This window comes from Calidris pugnax, unplaced genomic scaffold (assembly GCF_001431845.1).
Source record: "Calidris pugnax isolate Ruff unplaced genomic scaffold, ASM143184v1 scaffold89, whole genome shotgun sequence".
Classification (NCBI taxonomy): domain Eukaryota; kingdom Metazoa; phylum Chordata; class Aves; order Charadriiformes; family Scolopacidae; genus Calidris; species Calidris pugnax.
Window position 1 is genome coordinate 1,924,472 of NW_015090865.1, and position 19,422 is coordinate 1,943,893.

At 42.3% G+C, this 19,422-nt stretch overlaps 1 protein-coding gene across 1 annotated transcript; it reads right to left on the reverse strand.

The window, feature by feature from the left end:
• Positions 1-1,542: 1,542 nt before the first annotated feature.
• MCMBP (minichromosome maintenance complex binding protein) lies at positions 1,543-19,419 on the reverse strand. Its single transcript, XM_014945306.1, has 16 exons — positions 19,235-19,419; positions 18,410-18,495; positions 16,713-16,853; positions 16,354-16,395; positions 15,785-15,886; positions 14,506-14,635; positions 12,984-13,135; positions 12,125-12,225; positions 10,149-10,312; positions 9,136-9,259; positions 7,394-7,511; positions 6,331-6,496; positions 4,130-4,263; positions 3,196-3,360; positions 2,702-2,790; positions 1,543-1,912 (listed from the first exon to the last, which is right to left on the reverse strand). The coding sequence occupies exons 1-16, from the start codon at positions 19,290-19,292 to the stop codon at positions 1,786-1,788; spliced, it is 1,899 nt and encodes a 632-aa protein (XP_014800792.1). The 5' UTR covers positions 19,293-19,419; the 3' UTR covers positions 1,543-1,785.
• Positions 19,420-19,422: the final 3 nt, after the last annotated feature.

Here is a 19,422-nt window from a genome sequence, read left to right on the forward strand (position 1 = left end):
AGGGCCATGTCCAGATGGCTTTTGAATGTCTCCAGGGATGGAAACTGCCACCCCTCTGGGCAACCTCTTGTCGTGCTCAGGCACCAGCGCAGTGAAAAGGGGTTTCCTGATGTTTGGAGGGAATGTCCCCTGTTCCAGTGTGTCCCTGTGGCCTCTTGTCCCAGCCCTGGTACCACCAGGTCCTCTTTTGTGGTGACTCCTACAGCCTAGAAGAGGCCTATAGGGAAGGGCACTGAGGGGTGGCTATAAAATCACTCCTATAATTAAAAGAAATATGACTTAGTAACAGTCTGGGGCAGATCTTCCTGGAAACCAGCTCCTGATGGGCTGTACTGGTTCAGTGCTCGGTGATGCAAACACAGCGTGTCCCTCCAGCTTGTGAGTTGTCCAATACTTAGGAAATATTGGAGATAGTCTCAAATAATCCACAGCAAATAATCCACAGCAATGTGCATGAAACACTCCTACAACCCCGCTGTGCTTTGCAGCCAGGCTGCCTTTTGAAGGGAGGCTTCATTTTCTTGTTTGTTCAGTTGTTTAACTTCCCAGCAGCGTAGCACAACTGGGCTGAAACCACCAATATTCATTCTGATGCCCTTTCAAAGGCCATCACACTTGGGTCAAGTTTGAGAGAGGCAAAAATTGTTTATCATCACAAATACTCAAATTATTCCTAGTGTGCAGAGAGAAAAAGGACAGTTTCAGATTTGGCAAGAAACAAGGTCGTGTTTGGGGAAAAATGCAGCAAAAAAGGAGGGTCCCTGTTCACAGGGTCTCAGTGCTGAGAAAGCGTGAAGTAAAGGTCATGTCAACTTAATGTAGAATTGGGAGAAGCCTTTTTTCTTGTTCAGAAAAGCATTAATTGAAGCAAAATATGGAACTGACTCCTTGAGGACAGCCCTACTTCCCCCCACCCAGTCCTTCTGTTACCCCCACTCCACACTGTTTGATGTTTTGCTGCCTGAGCCACCCTTGTGGAACTAGTTCCATGGGTCACTGAGGCAGCACGTCCTCAGAGCCAGCTCAAACCGTCCAGTGGGAGTAAGATGTAGAGACCATTCTTAATGCTGAATTGATATTATTCAAACAATACAAACACTGTGCTACTGGAGAAAGGAAGGTGTGAGTACAGCGCTCTCAGGAAGTCTCCAGTCAATGCTTTTTTCCAAAGAAAAAAAAGATGTGCCACAATGGAGCTCATGAGAGGGATGTGAGAAGTCACTCACGCCCTTCCCTGCTACAGTAAAGATGTATTTTGTACTGGAACCTTGTCATGGATAAGATCAAATCAGTTCTTTACACCACACTGTCATCACTGTGACACTGCTGCCACGAGTGCAAACGTGCTCAGCTCTGGCTCCTGCCATCACTGGTTCCTGCTGTCACTGGTTCCTGCCATCACTGTTTCCTGCACGATGCCTCACTCCAACCCCTGATCCTCACACTTCAGCCCTTCCAGAATTACCTGACGACCTTCTTCATGGCATGTGAAGGGGTCTACGTTGAATTTGCTTGTTATTAAAGGAAATCAGCTTACACAACTTCAGTATTAAAGTTTAATATCAAACAATTTGCTCATTGTTACCAATTCTCAATTACAAAACAGGCTCCAAAAAAATTCCATAAAATATGTTTAACTTGGCTGAACAAGAGTTAAGCGTGTTCAGACTGTGCGGGTAAATAATATCCATAGCTTTTTGGTATAAATTATCTACAAAAACTGGTATAAACAATATTCCAATCTTAGTCTGGGTTCCATCTAGGATTAGGGCGATCCCCGCGGCGTTAGAGCTCGTTGCCATTGACACATTTCTGCTGCTGGAGCCTGGCTTTACGTAACGCCTCCAGCTGCTTCGCCCTCAGCCACCGCTCCCGGGACAGCGTGGTCTGCCCCGCGCTGAGGGACAGGAACCTGGGGAGCACAAAGGGAGTTAAAGAAGGACATCTCCACACCTTGGGTTTGAGAAGCGATGGAGCACAAATCCCCTGTTGTGTCAGCATCCTGAGAATTGGAAAGGAGGGGGAGGAAATACTTGGGCAAACCAAGACTCCGTGAAAAGGGAGATTAAAGGCACCATCAGCAAGTTTGCGGACGATACCAAGCTGTGTGGTGGTGTGGATACACCAGAGGAGAGGGTCCAGAGGAGGGCCACGAGGATGATCAGGGGGATGGAGCACCTCTGCTACGAGGACAGGCTGAGGGAGCTGGGGTTGTTCAGCCTGGAGAAGAGGAGGCTCCGGGGAGACCTAATAGCAGCCTTCCAGTACCTGAAGGGAGCCTACAGGAAGGCTGGGGAGAGCCTGTTTAGAAAGGCCTGTAGTGACAGGACGAGGGGCAATGGCTTCAAGCTGGAGGGGAACAGATTTAGACTGGAGATGAGGAGAGGGTTCTTCACTGTGAGGGTGGTGGAGCACTGGAACAGGTTGCCCAGGGAGGTGGTTGAGGCCCCATCCCTGGAGATATTCAAGGAGAGGCTCGACGAGGCCCTGGGCAACCTGGTCTAGTTGGGGGTGTCCCTGCTGACTGCGGGGGGGTCGGACTAGATGGCCTTTGGAGGTCCTTTCCAGCCTGGGCAATTCTATGATTCTATGATTCTATAAAAACAGGAAGAAAGGGAGAGGTGATCCCAGCAATCCAGCCTCATCCAGTTACACCCAAACTCAGACAGAGACCAGCAAAGTGGCAAGCGGTGGTACCCACCTGGCTACGAGCAGAGTCCGGTGCAGGTCATCAGCCGTGATGCTCTCGGGGTCGTTCTTGCGCATTTCTACAAAGTCTTCTTCTACTGCCTGAAAACAACACAGCACGGAATCGGGTGACAAAAAAGAATCTCCCCTACCAGATTAGCTTATAGGGAGTTAAACACCGTAACGACCCTGAAATTACAGGAGAAACGTTTCAACTCGTTATTGCCAGGAAGCAAACCTGACTGAAAATAGTCCAGTTCTTGTCTTAAAGAATTAGCTTTCAAAAAGAGTTTTAGGAAGCAGGGTACATGGACGGTAAATACTGAAATATCCAGGAGTACAGGTCCTTGGAGGCACATTCAGGACAACAAAACGCTTCTGTTTGGTTTTTAGAAATCTTCAAGAAGAAACACTGACAAGGAGAGCGATGGGAAAGTAATAACTTTCTATGACAATGTTTTTTATCTGAATATACAGTTGAAAACATATTAGTGAAGTCTTCCCTACCTTGGTCACTTCGTCAGATATACTGTAGTCCAGCAGCCTCAATAAGCTCAGATAAATTCGGAACTTGTTCAGCACAGAAGGCAGCACCGCTGTGAGGAGGCTGTTCATGTACTCCTCCATGTTGGGTGGAATTAGCTGGGGTTGTAAGTGGACTTGGCAATCTGACTGAAAAATAAAATTACATGACATTACCATCCCTGGAGGTGTTCAAAAGAGGGGTTGATGAAGTGCTGGGAGGTATGATTTAGTGATGATGCTCCTTGTTTGTTGTGTGGGTGTCTATTTTTGTCAGTTAGGTTGACGGTTGGACAAGATGATCTTTAAGGTCCCTTCCAACCTAGAAGATTCTGTGATCTCTTTCCACATCCTATTTTTCTCTATTCTAAGATTAATTTAATCTCTAAAGCAACAAAAGTCACTATGTCCCAGAACTAAGACAAAATTTATTCTTTAAATATGTAAAGGTGGTTTTTGAAAACCAGTGTGAAGTCCTTATTCAGGCAGAAGCCACTTTCACTGAGAGGCAAGAGAGCAAACACTCAGTCCATGGAGCTGGAAAACAGATGAGTTATTTCTAAGCTTTGGCTACTCCTCTTTTCTAGGGTGAGTGCCAGACCTGCTGCCTGTTCCCCCTGTGCCCATCCCTGTGGGGACTCAGGGCTTCAGGCTGTCCCCGCTGCCGGCATCTCCGTCAATCACCGTGTGGCTGCCGCGCCACCGCTGGGCTGCTCGGCCAAGGAGGAGGGAAGGTCAGTCCCTGGGTTCTCCTTGGGACAGGTTCTTGGCCTGGCTGCAGCCACGAGGGACAACTAGTGCTCGTGTCACACCCAGCCCTGCTCACGAGGCACATTTCCCATCTTCACTCATCCCTGGAATGGGAGTCAGAAGCTGCCACCTGCGGTTATTCCCCAAATTCAGGAAGCCCTTGCCGTACCGGTAGGAGCGACCGGCCCTCCGAAGTGATAAGAACATTAATATTGCAGGGGAATTCCATCTGGTGGTAACTGAAGTCATAATCCACCTTCTGCCAGGTTATCAGGTTACCCAGTGCCGTCACGTTGTGTACACCTAGAAAAGCAACAACAAATTCTCTGACAACCGGACCTGAACACGTCAGACCTGACCCCCCCATATCTGTTTCTAATGAGCAGCTGGAATAAAAATTCTTGCAGGCATCCTGCTGCTTCTTGTGTCTGTGGTGTCCTCCAGATAGAGACAGCCATTTCTTCACACCAAAATTAAGAATTCTTGAAAGATTTCAAGCCTAAATTTTATCTGGCAGAGTCTATGTGTTTCTAAATAGAACCAACCTGGAATCTGAACTTCTCTGGTTCTGGCAGACGAAGAGCATGACTGTGACAGAGCACTGACACTCACCAGGGAGACCAACAGGCTCCCAGTGTCACACACACTTCTCAGGACAGCGTTTTTATTCTAAAATTGTCCTGGTTTGAGGTAAAACAGAACTAATTGTCTGTTCAGTAATATCACCTTTTCAGCTGGGGCTCTTCTAACGAACTAAACTCTGAAATTAACAGCATGTTGTTCAGACTGTTCACTCTCATGGTGATAAGAGCTGATTATACCCAGGGATGGGGAGCAGAGAGGTCCCTGCTTATACAGGGATGGTGAGCAGAGAGGTCCCTGCTTATACTCATTGCTGTAACAACCAGGGGCAGGCAAATCTGCTATTTGCCCCGTTGGAGGGTCGCAGGCAAATGTGTTGTTTGCCCCATTGGAGGGTTGGAAGCGGAAAAGCGTAGAGGGGTCTCCCCCCTGGGGAGGAATGGACAGGACACGTGACCCAAACCTGACCAACAGGGTGTTCCATCCCACCTGCATCACACTCAGTACGCAAGCTGAGGGACCAAAGGGTCAACTCTCTTCGACACAAGCTGAGGGATCAAAGGGCCAACTCTCTGCCTCCAATGGGTGACATCTGAGGAGGACCCTGTCTGTTCATCTGCCTTTGATCCCAATCCGACCATTCCTGACTCCAGATCCAGAATCCAGCCCCTGTCCATCACCGAGTCCGGCCTGGGACTTTCCCCTGGGCCTGCTGGTGACATGATCATCATCGTGGGAGCTTGATATGGTCTTGTACATACTATATACTTTTTTCCCTCCTTTTTTTCTTTCTTCTTCTTATTTATTATTTCATTATTTATATTTTCCTTAAAGTAGTTTAGTTTTTTTCTAAACTCATAAATCTCTTTTATCTCTTCCTCATAAACCTCTTTTATCTCTTCCTCTCCTCTCTTCTTCTTAGAGGGGGGAGGGAGGAGCCATCTGTCCTTCTGATTGGGTAGGACGGATATCTGTGGTGATTTCAAGGAAAGAGGAATAGGAAATCACTGCAAGTGACTATTTTTGTTGTGGTTTTAACCGGATTGACCATTCTCCAGCTACTGAACATTTAACAGGTACCGCAACTCACCTCTTTTATGTGAAACCTTTTTTAGGTTAGAATTAAATTGCCTAAAGCTCTGTAGAAATCGTACTGCACCGCAGTGCATCAGCTCCAAGATAAAATCATCGTTCTGTTCCACACACTAATGGCTACTTCTTTAATCTCCAGTTTTCAGTTGGTTTTTCAGGTGTGGTTTCCATCCACACAGGAAAAGTCTCAAGCCTAAGGCAGGAGCATATCCCTCCCTCACTTCTTCATTCATGATCACAGGAAACTGAAAGGCCATTCTAATGAATCAGAGGTTTTTTGGTCTAAAGACTTAATCAAAAATCAGTGGCCTTTTACACCAAGTGTCAAAGGTGCCATGCAGAGTTCCCCTCAATGCAAAGCTACACTGAAATGAAACATCTTTCATGATTGCACATTTGTGGCCTGGGATAGCGATTCTGACTCAATGCAAGCATTTCTGAGCAAAATACTTCCACAAAGTAAAACAGGGAAAAAAACCCCAAGAGACCAAGCCGTAAGTTGCCTGCGAAGGCCTCAGAGGAGCAGGAAGCTCGCTCACACAATCACATGGGGAATGGAAACCACAAAGAGTTTTGTAATAAAAAGTTATCACGGACACAATTAACATCACTGTCTTAAAATATATCAACTTTTAACCTTCCGTGTGAGATTTTCTGGTTGGTTTTTTTTTTTTTTTAAAACCAAAAAATGCCTACCTGTTGTGTCGAGCTGTCCTTGCTCAAGCTGAGTCTCGTCCACCACGAGGGAGGTGTTGCTGGCGAGCTGCAGGACCCCACTCACCAGGCGATTGGCCGCGTAGTCTTTGTGTGGGATGAACCGCGAGTGGTTCATGTTCTCGATGGTCATTTGGAGGCGATAGGACTGCGACCAGAAAAGCACAAAATCAGCACATTTCTCTCCTCCAGGTTCCCAAGTAAACACTGCTTCCCTTAGCAAGAGCTGTAACTCTGAACCTCCACAGGAAGCAGAATAAAACCCATTACCACAAGATAGAGTTGAATTTATTTCAAATGTCTAAATGCTAAAGACTTAAAAAAAAGAAATCCCAGTGGAAAATAATGCTGTTAAGAACTCATATCACCTGCACTGCACATCTAGAATTAGAAAAAAACAAATTATTTAGTGCAGCAATACAAATATTACGAACCCGAATGGAACTACTATGAATTTTCTGCAGAACAGTATCCACAAACTTGGGGATAAAAAGCGATGAGATGATAATTAAATGACCAAAAATGTCTAAACATCTCAATCCAAAAAGACAAAATAAAATATGCAGCACCTGTCTGTCAGTTTAATACCAATGGGGATACAATTTTATTCCATGTTCATTCTAAATGACTAAGTAAATAGAGATTTTAGGTTAGATACTAGGAAGAAGTTCTTTACAGTGAGGGTGGTGAGGCACTGGAACAGGTTGCCCGGGGAGGTCGTGGATGCCCCATCCCTGGAGGGGTTCAAGGCCAGGCTGGATGGGGCTTGGAGCAACCTGGTCTGGTGGGAGGTGTCCCTGCCCAGGGCAGGGGGGTTGGAACTGGATGATCTTTAGGGTCCCTTCCAACCCAAACCATTCTATGATTCTATGATTTCAACTGACAGCAAAGCCTTATCCCCATTTTTATCTGCTCCCCACACGGATAGCAGGACCCTCTGTTTAAGAAGCCTGCCTTTAACTCAAGTGGTGTTTTTTGGCTTGGAACAATTAATCCAACATCTCCCATCAGCAATATGAAAGCACTGTAACACCATTATTCTTACTGCTGGAACGAGCTGCTGGATGATGCGGTAGATGTGCTCGGTGAAGATGCTATTCCTTGGACATCCACTCAAGTTGACTGTGAATTTTCCCAGAGGAAGCACATCTCGTCTTGCGTAACTAAACCAAAAATAACAGCAATTAGGCAAAAAGCATCTGATTGACGCGGCGAATGCGGATCTCAATCCTTTCCAGTGTTGGGCAGCATCTCCCATAGCTGCAGGACTTCAGTACTAATACAGACAGAAACAGCAGCCACATTTTCTTCCTCCTCCAGTGTCCCAGGAGCTAAGTGAGGCTGCAGGCTGCCGTGGAAGGCTTCCCAGCCTCACCCAAAAGCAGCACATTTATCTAGTACTTGAGGTCCTGCACTGTGCCTTCCAGACCTCCTGTTCTCCTCGTGCTCCATTGTTACTCAGTAAATACACTCCTTCAGCCTTTGCCTTTCTCCTTGCTCAGTTTCCCTGCTTATCGTGCTTGTTCATTTCCTTTACCTGCCCTCAGCTTTCCTCTCCCTCTTCTTACTGTATATCTTCTCCCCATTCTTGACAAATTGCAACTTTTTTTTGGTCATATCAGCTAAGAGAGAAAACACATTCTAGTCTAAGTGTCAGAGCATTCACAGTCCCACTAGAAAGAATGAAGTGTGCACAGAATAAAAAAATCAACCCCTCCTACTGATACTGAAGTACTTTTATTTACACGGGGAGAAGGGTTCAGGGCAGACTGTAAACACAAACCCACCATAAATCTCGTTGGCTGGTAATTAAGCAGCCAATTATTAATTACAGTTGGATCTATCTTGATACCAGCTGCCTCTTACAGCTTTTTAGACATCAATTGCATGTATGAGACAGGTAAGTCCACTTACAGCTCTGCAAACACTTCTATTAAACAAATATGTGCTGGACTAGTCACACTTTGTAGCCACAAAAATTCCACAATGGAATTTTTGAAAGCCATAAAACAAGTGGTTTATTTATTCAGAAATTACTTCTTTTTTTTTTACTTAAAGAAAATGGAATCCCTTTTCATTTTGAAAAGACTAAAATTAAATTTGAGCCTGGCAACTATATTTAATCTAATCAAAACATATTGTCTGAGCTTTCAGACCTGAAATTTTAATGAGTCAAAGGATGCTGCTGTTCCCTCCAGTGACAGTTTAAATCAACATAAGAGAATGTTACACAAACCCACTTTAATCAGCCACGAAGAAGCTGAATGTGCACATGTTGTTATCTACAGCAGCAGCTCAGGAGGTACATTTCTATCACATGCTAAATGGGGGTCACTTGAACTTACCATTAAACATATGTCTACATTTAATTAAACACATTCCCAGAATGTACCTTTCAGTATCTTTCAGTACCTCAACAATAATTATTGCCATCTCTAAGAGGTCAGATGCACATCCTGTTCAATAACAGAAGTTAAAAACAAAAAGATGTTTTCATACCTCTGTTTAAAAGTGTTAACTTGGAATTTTTGTCCAATTCTCAAATGAACACTGCAAGGATACACTGCCACAAAACTGGCCATTTAACAAAACTTACTGTTATTTCAGCCAATGAAATCCATTTATTCTATGACGACAGGACAACTCCAGCTGGACAAAGTACTACTGGAGTCAGTACTCTTTAAGCTATTTCTGTCATTTATTTGCAGAGTGGTGAAAAGACCCATAAAAGGAGATTTCTTTTAAAAGATGAATATATAAATTCTCAACAAACATCAAAATACTTACACTGTAGAGATGAGATGCAATATAAGGTATTCAGCAGCCAAACTGTCTCCCAAGAGGGCGTGGGTGAGGAACCCAAGCAGCTCTGCTCTCACTGGTGACAGCTCCGACATGAAATTAGAAACAACTGATAAAAGAGCAGAAGAAAACAGACGTCAGAAAACGTGCTGCTCCTCACTCACTTCCCTCTATTTAAACCTTACTTTTCATTACAGTTCAATGAAAAAAATAAACATTTACTCCAAAGCAGTCTAGCAAAAATAAGCAAACATTAATTGGTTTTCCTACTGGGTAATTACTAGCTTTAGATAACCTAAGTCACTCAACATTTCCTTGGAAATGCTTGCCATTTTTTTAATTAGGTATTGTGCAATGCATTTGCAGAAGGCTAGAAAGTTTGGAGCCAGATTTCTAGAATCAATAGCTTATCCATACTTACAGGCAGAAAAAAACCCCATTACATGTAGCACAGCTCAGAACAACCAACACAAGGCATGAGAGGAAGAACATGATAAATACCAATTAAGAGATTTGTGTGCAATGATTCAATGACAAAAAAAATAACAGTCAAATAGGCCACAAGGAATAGCATAGCTGCTTAAAACCAGAATTGCCTTATTTTCTTCACAGTATTATGATTCTTTACGTTGTCAGTATGTTTCTTCTTGTCACTGTTGCACTAAATAGGAAATCTAATTTTCCAGCAATTCACTACTCAATTTGAAAGCAAATAAAATCTCATGGTTGAACAACTTGGTAAAGTCCTTGGGCCCGCAGAATGCAAAACCAAGTTTCATATAAATCACCTTTATTGTAGAAAAATAAAGATATAAGCATTGCAGACACTTGCATCTTGTCCAGTTCTGTAGTACTGAACAGTTCCTCCATTTAATAAGATTTAAATTCAAACCCTGCCATTGGTGCATCGGTCTCTGGGCACAGAAGTATTTGTTCAGATGAAGTAGGAAACTGCAGATTTACACGTACGCAGGGAGAGGTCAAGTTCAGGTACTCACAGGTTTTACTCTCCTCTTCGTTAAGGCAGGCAGGCAGTAAGGGGTTAATGTGCTGTAATTTCTGTGCCAAAATGACGTGGATCCGGGGGACTAAGGAGGCTGGAGGACTGTGCACTCGCTGCTCTTCTGCCGTGTCCATGCACTCCATGGGATCCAGGGCAGAGCTGTGGAAAGGGCACAGCACAACCCCACTCAGAGCCCTCCCACACCAGCTCCTCGCCCTCTGACTCAGGGCAGCTGGAGCCAGGCCAAGGACAGAGCCCAGAGGAACAAACAACAGCCCTTCCCAGCTCCGGGCAACTCCTCCCAGGCTCAAACTACCCTCCTTTGTGATTTTTATAAACACCATAAATACTGAATCACAATTATAGAACGATACAGAAATGCCAAAGCATCCTCGACCAAACAAAAATTTGGATTCCGTTATTTTCAACAAATAATTAAATCTCCCCTTTCTGAAAAAATAAACCCAAACGCCAAAAAACCAAAACCAAACCAACCCACATTTATTATTTGCTGCACCATTTAGTGAGATGTAGCATCAAATAAATGGTTACACTGTTCTGCCCAGCATGGACTGAAGTCAAAACAGTAACTTTTAAGAAAATAAGGTGAAAATACATTTGTCTGTGCATGCACATGTGGGATTTCCATATTCCACCAGCTTCTGGAGCCTGACAAGAAGATCTTCCAGAAAGTCACACAGAAGCTGTATCACTGGCTGAGTTAAAAAAAAAAAAAGTGAGTAAATAAATCCTAAACTCAAACTTGAAGGTATTACCTCTTAATTTAAGAGTTCAGATACACAAGCTTTGCTCTCCCTGATGATACCTTACAGAATTCCTTCCAGATGGTTTTAATTTTTTAAACAGAAATCTCTAAAGTGACTATATCAGATGATAGTAAAGTTTTGTACACATTTAAGGGACTTGTATGGGTTTTAAAAGCTGAAAGGCTTTATAACTTCAAAGCCTCTTTAGCAGTCCACTAACAGACTGTCTGCTCCTTCCATTAAAAAAAGGTCCTTTCTTTGCATTCAAAATGTTGCTAAATGCCACCCTTTTGTCTATTTGTGACAGAATGACATGCAGGGAAAATAAAACACCCAACCTATGACAGAGCAAGCGGGCAGTCAGGCTGGGATCAGCTGTCAGACAGATGATAACCAAACGCAGCTGACCCGGCCGAGGGAACTTTTCAGAGGCTGACACTGAAGGACTCACACTGCACTCTCCACGTTGGACTTATCACAAAGATAAACAAAATTGCCCCCAGAAATAATTTAAAGCACAATGGTTCAAGACATCGGTCGTAGAGATGTCAGACTGGGCAACAGTTTTATTTTAAAAATCAACCTCTGGCACCTGTCTCAATTAGTTTGTATTTTGTCATGCAAGTAATTGGAGAACAGCAGGTGAAACGGGACGTTTCTATCAGCAGTATAATGTGATGATATACCTTATTTAAGGAAAAATATCAACCCAATTCTTACTCATTTTGGTCACTTTCACTCTCTATGCAGATATGCAAACTTTTTCTTTTTTGTACTCTCCAGAACTGTTTATGATAACAACTTTCATGGACTTTGGAATAATTTCAAAAGGATTTTTTTATCATTTTAAAGCTTCTTAGAAAGCTTTATTATTCACTCCTTCATTGATAGTTTAATAGGCATGAAAGAGTACAAAACACTGAGCTAGAGAAGCACTTTCTGCTTTACAGACTATACAACAACCTAAAAAAAGATGCATCACGTATCCAAGGGTATGGATGTACCAGAGTACAAGGGACTCCAGGTTACAGGATGGTGGATCTAACACTTTCCACATCAAGCTTTTTTTTAAGCAATAAAATTCACCTCTTAAGCGTAATTGTATTTATTCATTTCCCTGCCCATATCAAGGGGACAGCCAGAATATTTTTTGCTTATTGAAAGAAATATTTCCTTCATTTCAGGATCAGGAGGGGAGTCTTACCTCTCTTCATTGTTTACTATGCTCAGCACTGGATCCACAGACAATATACCGTAGACCTCCAGAACATCATTGACTTTGAAGCTATCCCAGCTCTCGTAGACCTGCCACAAAAGAGAAAGCAATAAAATACAGAGGCAGAAGGGCCAGATGCAGGACTGGACACAAACACAGACAACAGGAAACATCTCAGGAGACTCAGCTGCAGATTGAGAACAGTCTGTGTGAAGAGGTCTCTGCCAGTCCTCAGGGTCACTGAGCTGACATAGGAGAACAAGTTTCTGTAATTGCATGCTTTTTCCTACTGGCATTCTTTTGCCACACAAATGTAAAAAATTGCATTCTAATCTGATTTATCAAGATTTGCTGAATAAGAGAGCATTCAACATGGTAACAGCATAGAAATTTTGTGTTGCAAGTTTCACAGTCAATGTAGCATGTTAATGAATCAAAGACTCCAATACAATACAAAAATATGTAATGTAGCGTTTTGCTTCTTCCATTGCAAATTTTTTTTCCTTAAGAGGACAAATCCTAGAAGCAAAATACCAGGAGCCAGTATCAGCTATGCCCTTGAGCACCGAGTAACGGATTTTCTCATTTTGCTAAGAGTAGTGAGAATATCCAAGCTCTAATAAATGCTGTCCAAGGAGTTCAGCAATTCCCCTAGGGGAGTAGGGAAGAAAAACCATGTAATAATGAAAAGAAACAATGTAATTATCCATAGAAACAAAATCCTGGACTTGAAAGTCAATTTCTGTGCCTGTAAACTATTGCAAGACATACTATTTAACACGAACTTCAGATTCCATCTGCCTCCCTGAGGCCACAGCAAGGCTCATCATCCCTCCACCCCTGTTACCTTGACAAGACACGCTGGTCCCTTCTCTCCTGGCAGCGGAAAATTTAAGTCAAGAGGAGGGGAGCAGTTGGGAGAAATGAGATGATGACCCACAGAAGCCTCCGTTTCTAATCTCTTTGGCTCCACACATCCATGGATATCACCTCCACTGCCTGAGAAAATAAAGGATTCATGGGCTCTTTAAGCAGAAATGCAAAAGTGAAAACTTTCTTCAGTGAGCAACACAGAATTAAACTAATTTAACAAGATGCCCAAGACAAAAGTATTTAATAAATAAATAAATTTGACATAAGATATTCTTACTCAGAATAGAAAAGCCTCAGAAAAGCGTATTTTGTATCATTAAGATAAGTGTAAACGTGAGTACTGGTAAGGATCTATGTGTCTCAAAAACCCAAACACGGTCAACAATCTGATTTGCAAAATATAATACTTAAACTGTGTGAATCAATTTTTTCTAAATTCAGTAGGACTGCAAAAGTAATGTTTTTCTGCACCTCATGGTCAAAAAACCTAGATAACTCTTAAAGGTAAAAGTATGCATCATCATAAGAGTTCACATCAAAAATCTCTGTAGATTTTCAGCAGTAATAAAGCTTAAAATATCTGTTCTACAATTGCTCAGTCTGAGTACGAAGACAAAACAGTGTATACTACCTAATAAAACATTTGCAAACTGGTAAGAATACAAACAGAAAAACCTGGGCTAATGAGCCTGACAGATACCTAACACTGAACGAAAGAAAGCAATAGCTTCTACAAATTCTTTTTTTTCCTTAACAGGATGGACAATTTTAAACTAGCCACCTTCTCTTGTTCAAAAGCAAACATGCCAAAATCTCTGAAAAAAACACCCCATGCCAGTATAAGCAGCGTCTCCACAGAACAAACAGTTCACAAACTACAACATAAGTAAGAATTGCACACTCTCTGAACACCGCTACTGTTTGAAATACCATCCTCTCAAAAGGTTTAATAGCTTTCTTCAGGATGCTTCAAGTGTCTGGTATTACTGGTTCCTTTCTGAAGTTGGATTAATAAACTTCATGTGAGAAAAAAAAGGTAAGGCTGGAAGATATTTTTTAGATATATATTACTGTTTGTAACAAAGCAGCACTGAACTGAGATGTAGTTTGGCTTCAATTCACACAATAACATCCACACAGGGAGTGTGAGAGAGAGATGATTTTCCCAGACTACCATGACACCTGCAATGGAGTGGGAAATTAAACTCCTACATTTCAGCCTGCTGCTATAGACTCTGTGTGTGCTGTGACACACAAAGGCAACACGCAGGCGTCGCTCTACAAAATCTTAATTTTAGAAGCAGTTCCAACAATTCATACAATAGACATACAACTTGCAACACCGTAGGCTCTCCCACACTGATGACTTCACAAAGGTATCAAATTAGTTATGAAGGCTGCATTAACATGACTGAGTCAATGGCACGTATTTCAATGAAATTTCTGCAAATTCTGGGAAGACGTCAGAAGAATTATTCATTAATAATGACTATTACCTATATGTTGCTCTTTCTGTTTAGAGGGATGTAGATCCATATCCTCATCTTCCTCATAGCTCCTCTTGTGGCGACTCGGTGTGTAGGATGTTGAAGGACTAACTCGAGCTTGGCTCGCACTAATATACGCGTAAAATTGCAGATTAAGGACAACCACAGATTTAGCTGAGAAAATTCAAGGAAACTTGTGGGGTTTTTTGTAAAACAAAATTCTATCATCCTGTTTTGAGCAAGACATTAAAATAATTATTTAAATTTTTATCTACACATCACCTCTTTCAATACATAAATAACCTGCTTAAGAAGCGTGCAACAGTCATTGGCTGCAGGAACTTTGCTGCAAGCTTCATTCAAAGACTAACTCTTATCAATCATTTTATTACAAAAATTGTGTTAATTTCAAAATTGCACTGGCATCCTGTGCTAATGACAAGTAGTAGTTTTCTTAAATTCTGAACTCCAAATATTAACTATCAAATCATTATAGATTTGACATCAAATTCTTATCTTTTTACAAAATGCAAGATTAATTTCAAAATTGCACTGGCATCCTGCGCTAATGAAAAGTAGTAGTTTTCTTAAATTCTGAACTCAAAATATGAACTATCAAATCATTATAGATTTACCATCAAATTCTTATCTTTTTACAAAATGCAACATACCTTAAGTGTTCTAAAGCTCTCCCTGACTTCCTTAAAGAATATAAAATTCCTTAAAGATGTTAAAATAAGCAGCCAGTATCCATGTCAGTCAGAAAATTCAACTTCCATTTAATAGAAACTAAAAATGATTTGCTTCTCCCCAAAACATTTCCAGTACTCACTGAGAAAATGATATCCTGTGGTCAATTTTCCAGGAACTATTGTCTCAACATGCTCAGCTACCAGGTGTTTGCTCTTGTTAGGAGGCTCTCCCTATGTAAGTGTCCTAATTTAATCAGGAAATGCCAATGGAATGCCCTTGGCTCAACTCAAGTTTCTCTTTTTCTAAGCATTTGCAAATAGAAATTAACAGAAATTTTCAAGATCCTCCCAAGAAAACAAGAAAATCTAGTCTAAATCCCTACTAAATCACAACACAATGCTCCAAAACTCATTTGCATCCTTTTTGTGCACACAGCACATCACCAATGTCTCCTTTTAATTTTTCTACACCTACCACCTCTCCCGATTCACCCAAAATAAAAGAAACTTTAAATTTATTTATCTCCATAAACCTAGTGAATTAGCTGGTGATCAATGTTTGTCTAACAGAGCACAAACCCAGTCAAAAAAGATATTTCTTTCACCCACGCTGATTCGCCAGGCACTGGAACACAGTAGAAAGTCTGTCTCTCCGAGGTGACTGTCTGCGAGGAGTTCAAATCAATTTCCTGCTGAGGCTGGAATACCAATAGAAATTTTCTTAAAAATCTGTTTACAGTTTGTTTTCTTTTTAAAAAACTAATCCCATAGTCATTTACTCAGCCAGAAGTTACAGCAAACATGAATCATGTGAGTCCAGTCAGTATCTATGCTGCTTTGGTTCTAATTGCACTGTGCCACCAAAAATAAACTGTTTTCATTGCAGAAAGTTTCAAGAGCAAGAGCAAAACCAAGCAAAACAAATTTTAAATACAACAGAAACTCCTGCTGAGTTTCTGAACAGAAAACAGAAGCCTGCTGAACTCAGAATGCCCATAAGCAGTTAAGAATACTCTGCCTTCCAAACCTGAGGTTAATTTCACATTTTCAGAGCATTATCTCCAGGAATCCACTGGCAAGTACTAAATAAGCAAGATTGCACTGATAAACTGCATCTTCTGTCTAATATGTTGTTTCAGAATTTGTATAACTTGTATAAACTTACCCCACATTCTGCCACATCTCTGTATTTACCAAAATGCAAGACCTGTCAAGAAGAAAAAGGCAATGCAATCATTAAGTTTCTGACAGCACCCTGAAGGAGAATTACTTACACCAAAATCATTGCTGTCTAAAGTCCTTCAAAGACATATTTTCATTATTTTAGTAATTTTTATTCCTCCACAGAAATGTAATAAGTGATTTATTACTGATGCCATTTGAGCCATATAAACAGAGTTCTATTAGACAGCGCCCAGACTCCATAGGTTTAAGTCAGAAACCAGAGGAAATACGAAGACTAGAATGGAGAAAACACTAAACATTTACTAAAATAATAAAACAGTATAACAGTATTTCACTTACACGTGCATTTGTGTTTGGGTCAACTGTTTCATATACTCCCATGTAAAACTCAGGATCAAACATATCTTGAACCATGCAGCGGAATTTCACTAAACTGTTGGGCTTTAGGTAATGTACGGGAACATCATTCAGTGATGGCACCTATAAAAAAGAGCTTATTCTAAACAACTGGTATATAAATATTTAAGAATTGCCCTGAAGTAAGCCAAAATCAGCACAAAATCTGTCACTGAGTTACTCTCTGATCATCTGGTATATCCTACTGCTACTTGCCTCAAACCCTGTGTTGTTGTTGTTAAGATCAACAACTCTGACAACTCAGTGCCCCACCAGATAACATACTGAATATTTTCTGAGTACTACACTATAAAGAAATATCACTGAAACTGTATGGAACCTCTACAACATCATTTAAAACTACCTCTTAGACTGGGAATTACTGCAGCTGCAGTATTAAAATAGAATTTATTAATTATTTTTTTCCCATTTAACAGCACTTACAGCATGTATTATGTACCAGTGGTACCATAGCAATCGCATGCGCAATTTCTTGTAACAAAAGGCCGTGGAAAATTTGTATGTTAATTTCCATCTCCACATTGGGGGAGTCTTTTTCCCATATGTTTACATGACAATGGAAAACAGAAGGGAAAAAATTAAAATCAATGCCTAGGCATGTGGTATAACTTGAAATAATGAGAGTTGCAATAAGAATAGAGTTTTCTGATTTTGAAGATAAACTCTTTGTTGAAAAAACCCAAACCCACATACAACATTAAAATACAACAAAACCCAGAAGCGGCCCTACAGGAAATGTCATTTTAACTAACATATATTCCCTCACGTTTCTCTCAATTAAGAAAATGCCCTTTCAGTTCCTTCTAATGTTGCATATTTTACACAATTTTGCCATCTACACTTCTATTTAAACTGTCATTGAAATATTAATTACACAATACTCTCACTGACAGAGGAAGAAAAAAAGGAAACCAAATCACTTTCACTTGTTCTTTTAGCCATAAGTAGAACAGATCTGATATAAAAGTCTCTAATCCATTTAGCAGTGTTCCATGATACTGTTTTTACCACAGTCTTTTAGAAAAATGTTGGTTTTAGAACTCAAGCGTGCCTACTTGATTTTTAAAACCTAAAGCATAGCTTCCTTGCTAAACTGCAAAACCCAGGCCTGATAAGGCAGTTTTAGCAGGAAGCATTTTTTCCTGAAACCTGAAAGCCCCCACAGCTGTTTCTTCAACCCACACAAAGTCTGCAGCACCACCACAAAAGATGGTGAGAGAAGGGGTTTATAAACAGCAGCTGAGAGACTCGCAGTGTACAAACGCTGCAGACTCACAGGAGACAGGGCAGGCATTAACACTTTCAAAAATGACAGTATTTGTCAGCTCCTGCCATCTACTGGATTGTACCACAAACAGGAACCCTTCAGCAGTTATGGCCCAGGGCAAAACTGTGCACTGAAGTCAAGCAGATTGGCTTCTCCAGTTTCAATCGGGATTTTACGTATTTGCTTTACGTACAGATTAAAGGAACCCAGGTGTAAATAACCTACCACAAAGCCTAGGCCTAAAATTCGGAAGGAATCCGAATCACGAGAAGGAAGAACTCAGAAACATGTGAGAGGTAAAAAGAATCAAAATTAAGAGTGGCATAACCCTAAAAGAACAAAACAACCTTACCCAATTAGTGGCATTATTTTCTTTTAATTTCTCCTTGAAGTATTCGGTTACCTTCTTTTCCCAATCAGAGTTTGGAACATTTTGGGCTACAAATAAAACACATTTATGCGCGTATTAGGACCGCGTAACAGACTGCTATTCAGCATTCTCCTAACATGGTAAACGATTTAAACATTTAGTTCTATTCTGGGCAAGTGACTGCATTTCAAACTATACTTTATGCCTCTTATAATTGTACAGACTTCCCATCCCATACCCTTGCAGGCAGACCAAGATGAACACAACCTCTCTCAGGAGCAAGGAAAAGCCCCGAAACCCGGCTAGAGCCTGGAGGAGGTGCCGCTTTCTGCTTTATATTCGCTGCAGAAATCTTTATTCCAACACGCCTTTAGTTGCTAAGACCAAACCTCCCACCAAAACCGCAGCTGAAGCTCGTGGCCCTGGTACTATCACCACCGCTCGGTAACCCCTGTGGCCAACACATACTGCTCCCCAAACCCAAAATACGCTTTGGTTTCTTTCTTTTCACCCCTTCCCAACCCTCACCGCCCTGCCAAGCCGAGGTAGACCTCGCCGCCCGGCCGTGAGGCGCCGGGACCGGACCCCCCGCCGGCGGCGGCGATGGCCGCGCACCTCCTGTGAGGCCTCGGCAAGGCGGCGGCTCCGGCGGGGAAGGAGAGGAGCCGCCACCCGCCCTCCGCGCTGATCCCGCTTTCCCCGGCCGCTCCTCCATCCCCGCTTCCCCCGGCCGGGCCCGCCGTGAGGGAAAGCCCCCCTCAGGGGCGGCCGCTGAGAGGATCCCGGCCCCGCCCGGCCCGCGCTCACCGAAGATGCCCTGCACGATGCTGAAGGGGTTGTTGAGCCAGTCGGCCACACACGGCATGGCGGGGAAGGAGGGCAGGCAGGGGGCTGCCAGCGCCCTACAGCCGCCAACTCCCGCTCGCAAACCTCGCACGGGGGCTCCCCGCTTCCGCCCTCTTCCTCCTCCTCCTCTTCCTGCGGCAATGGCGGCG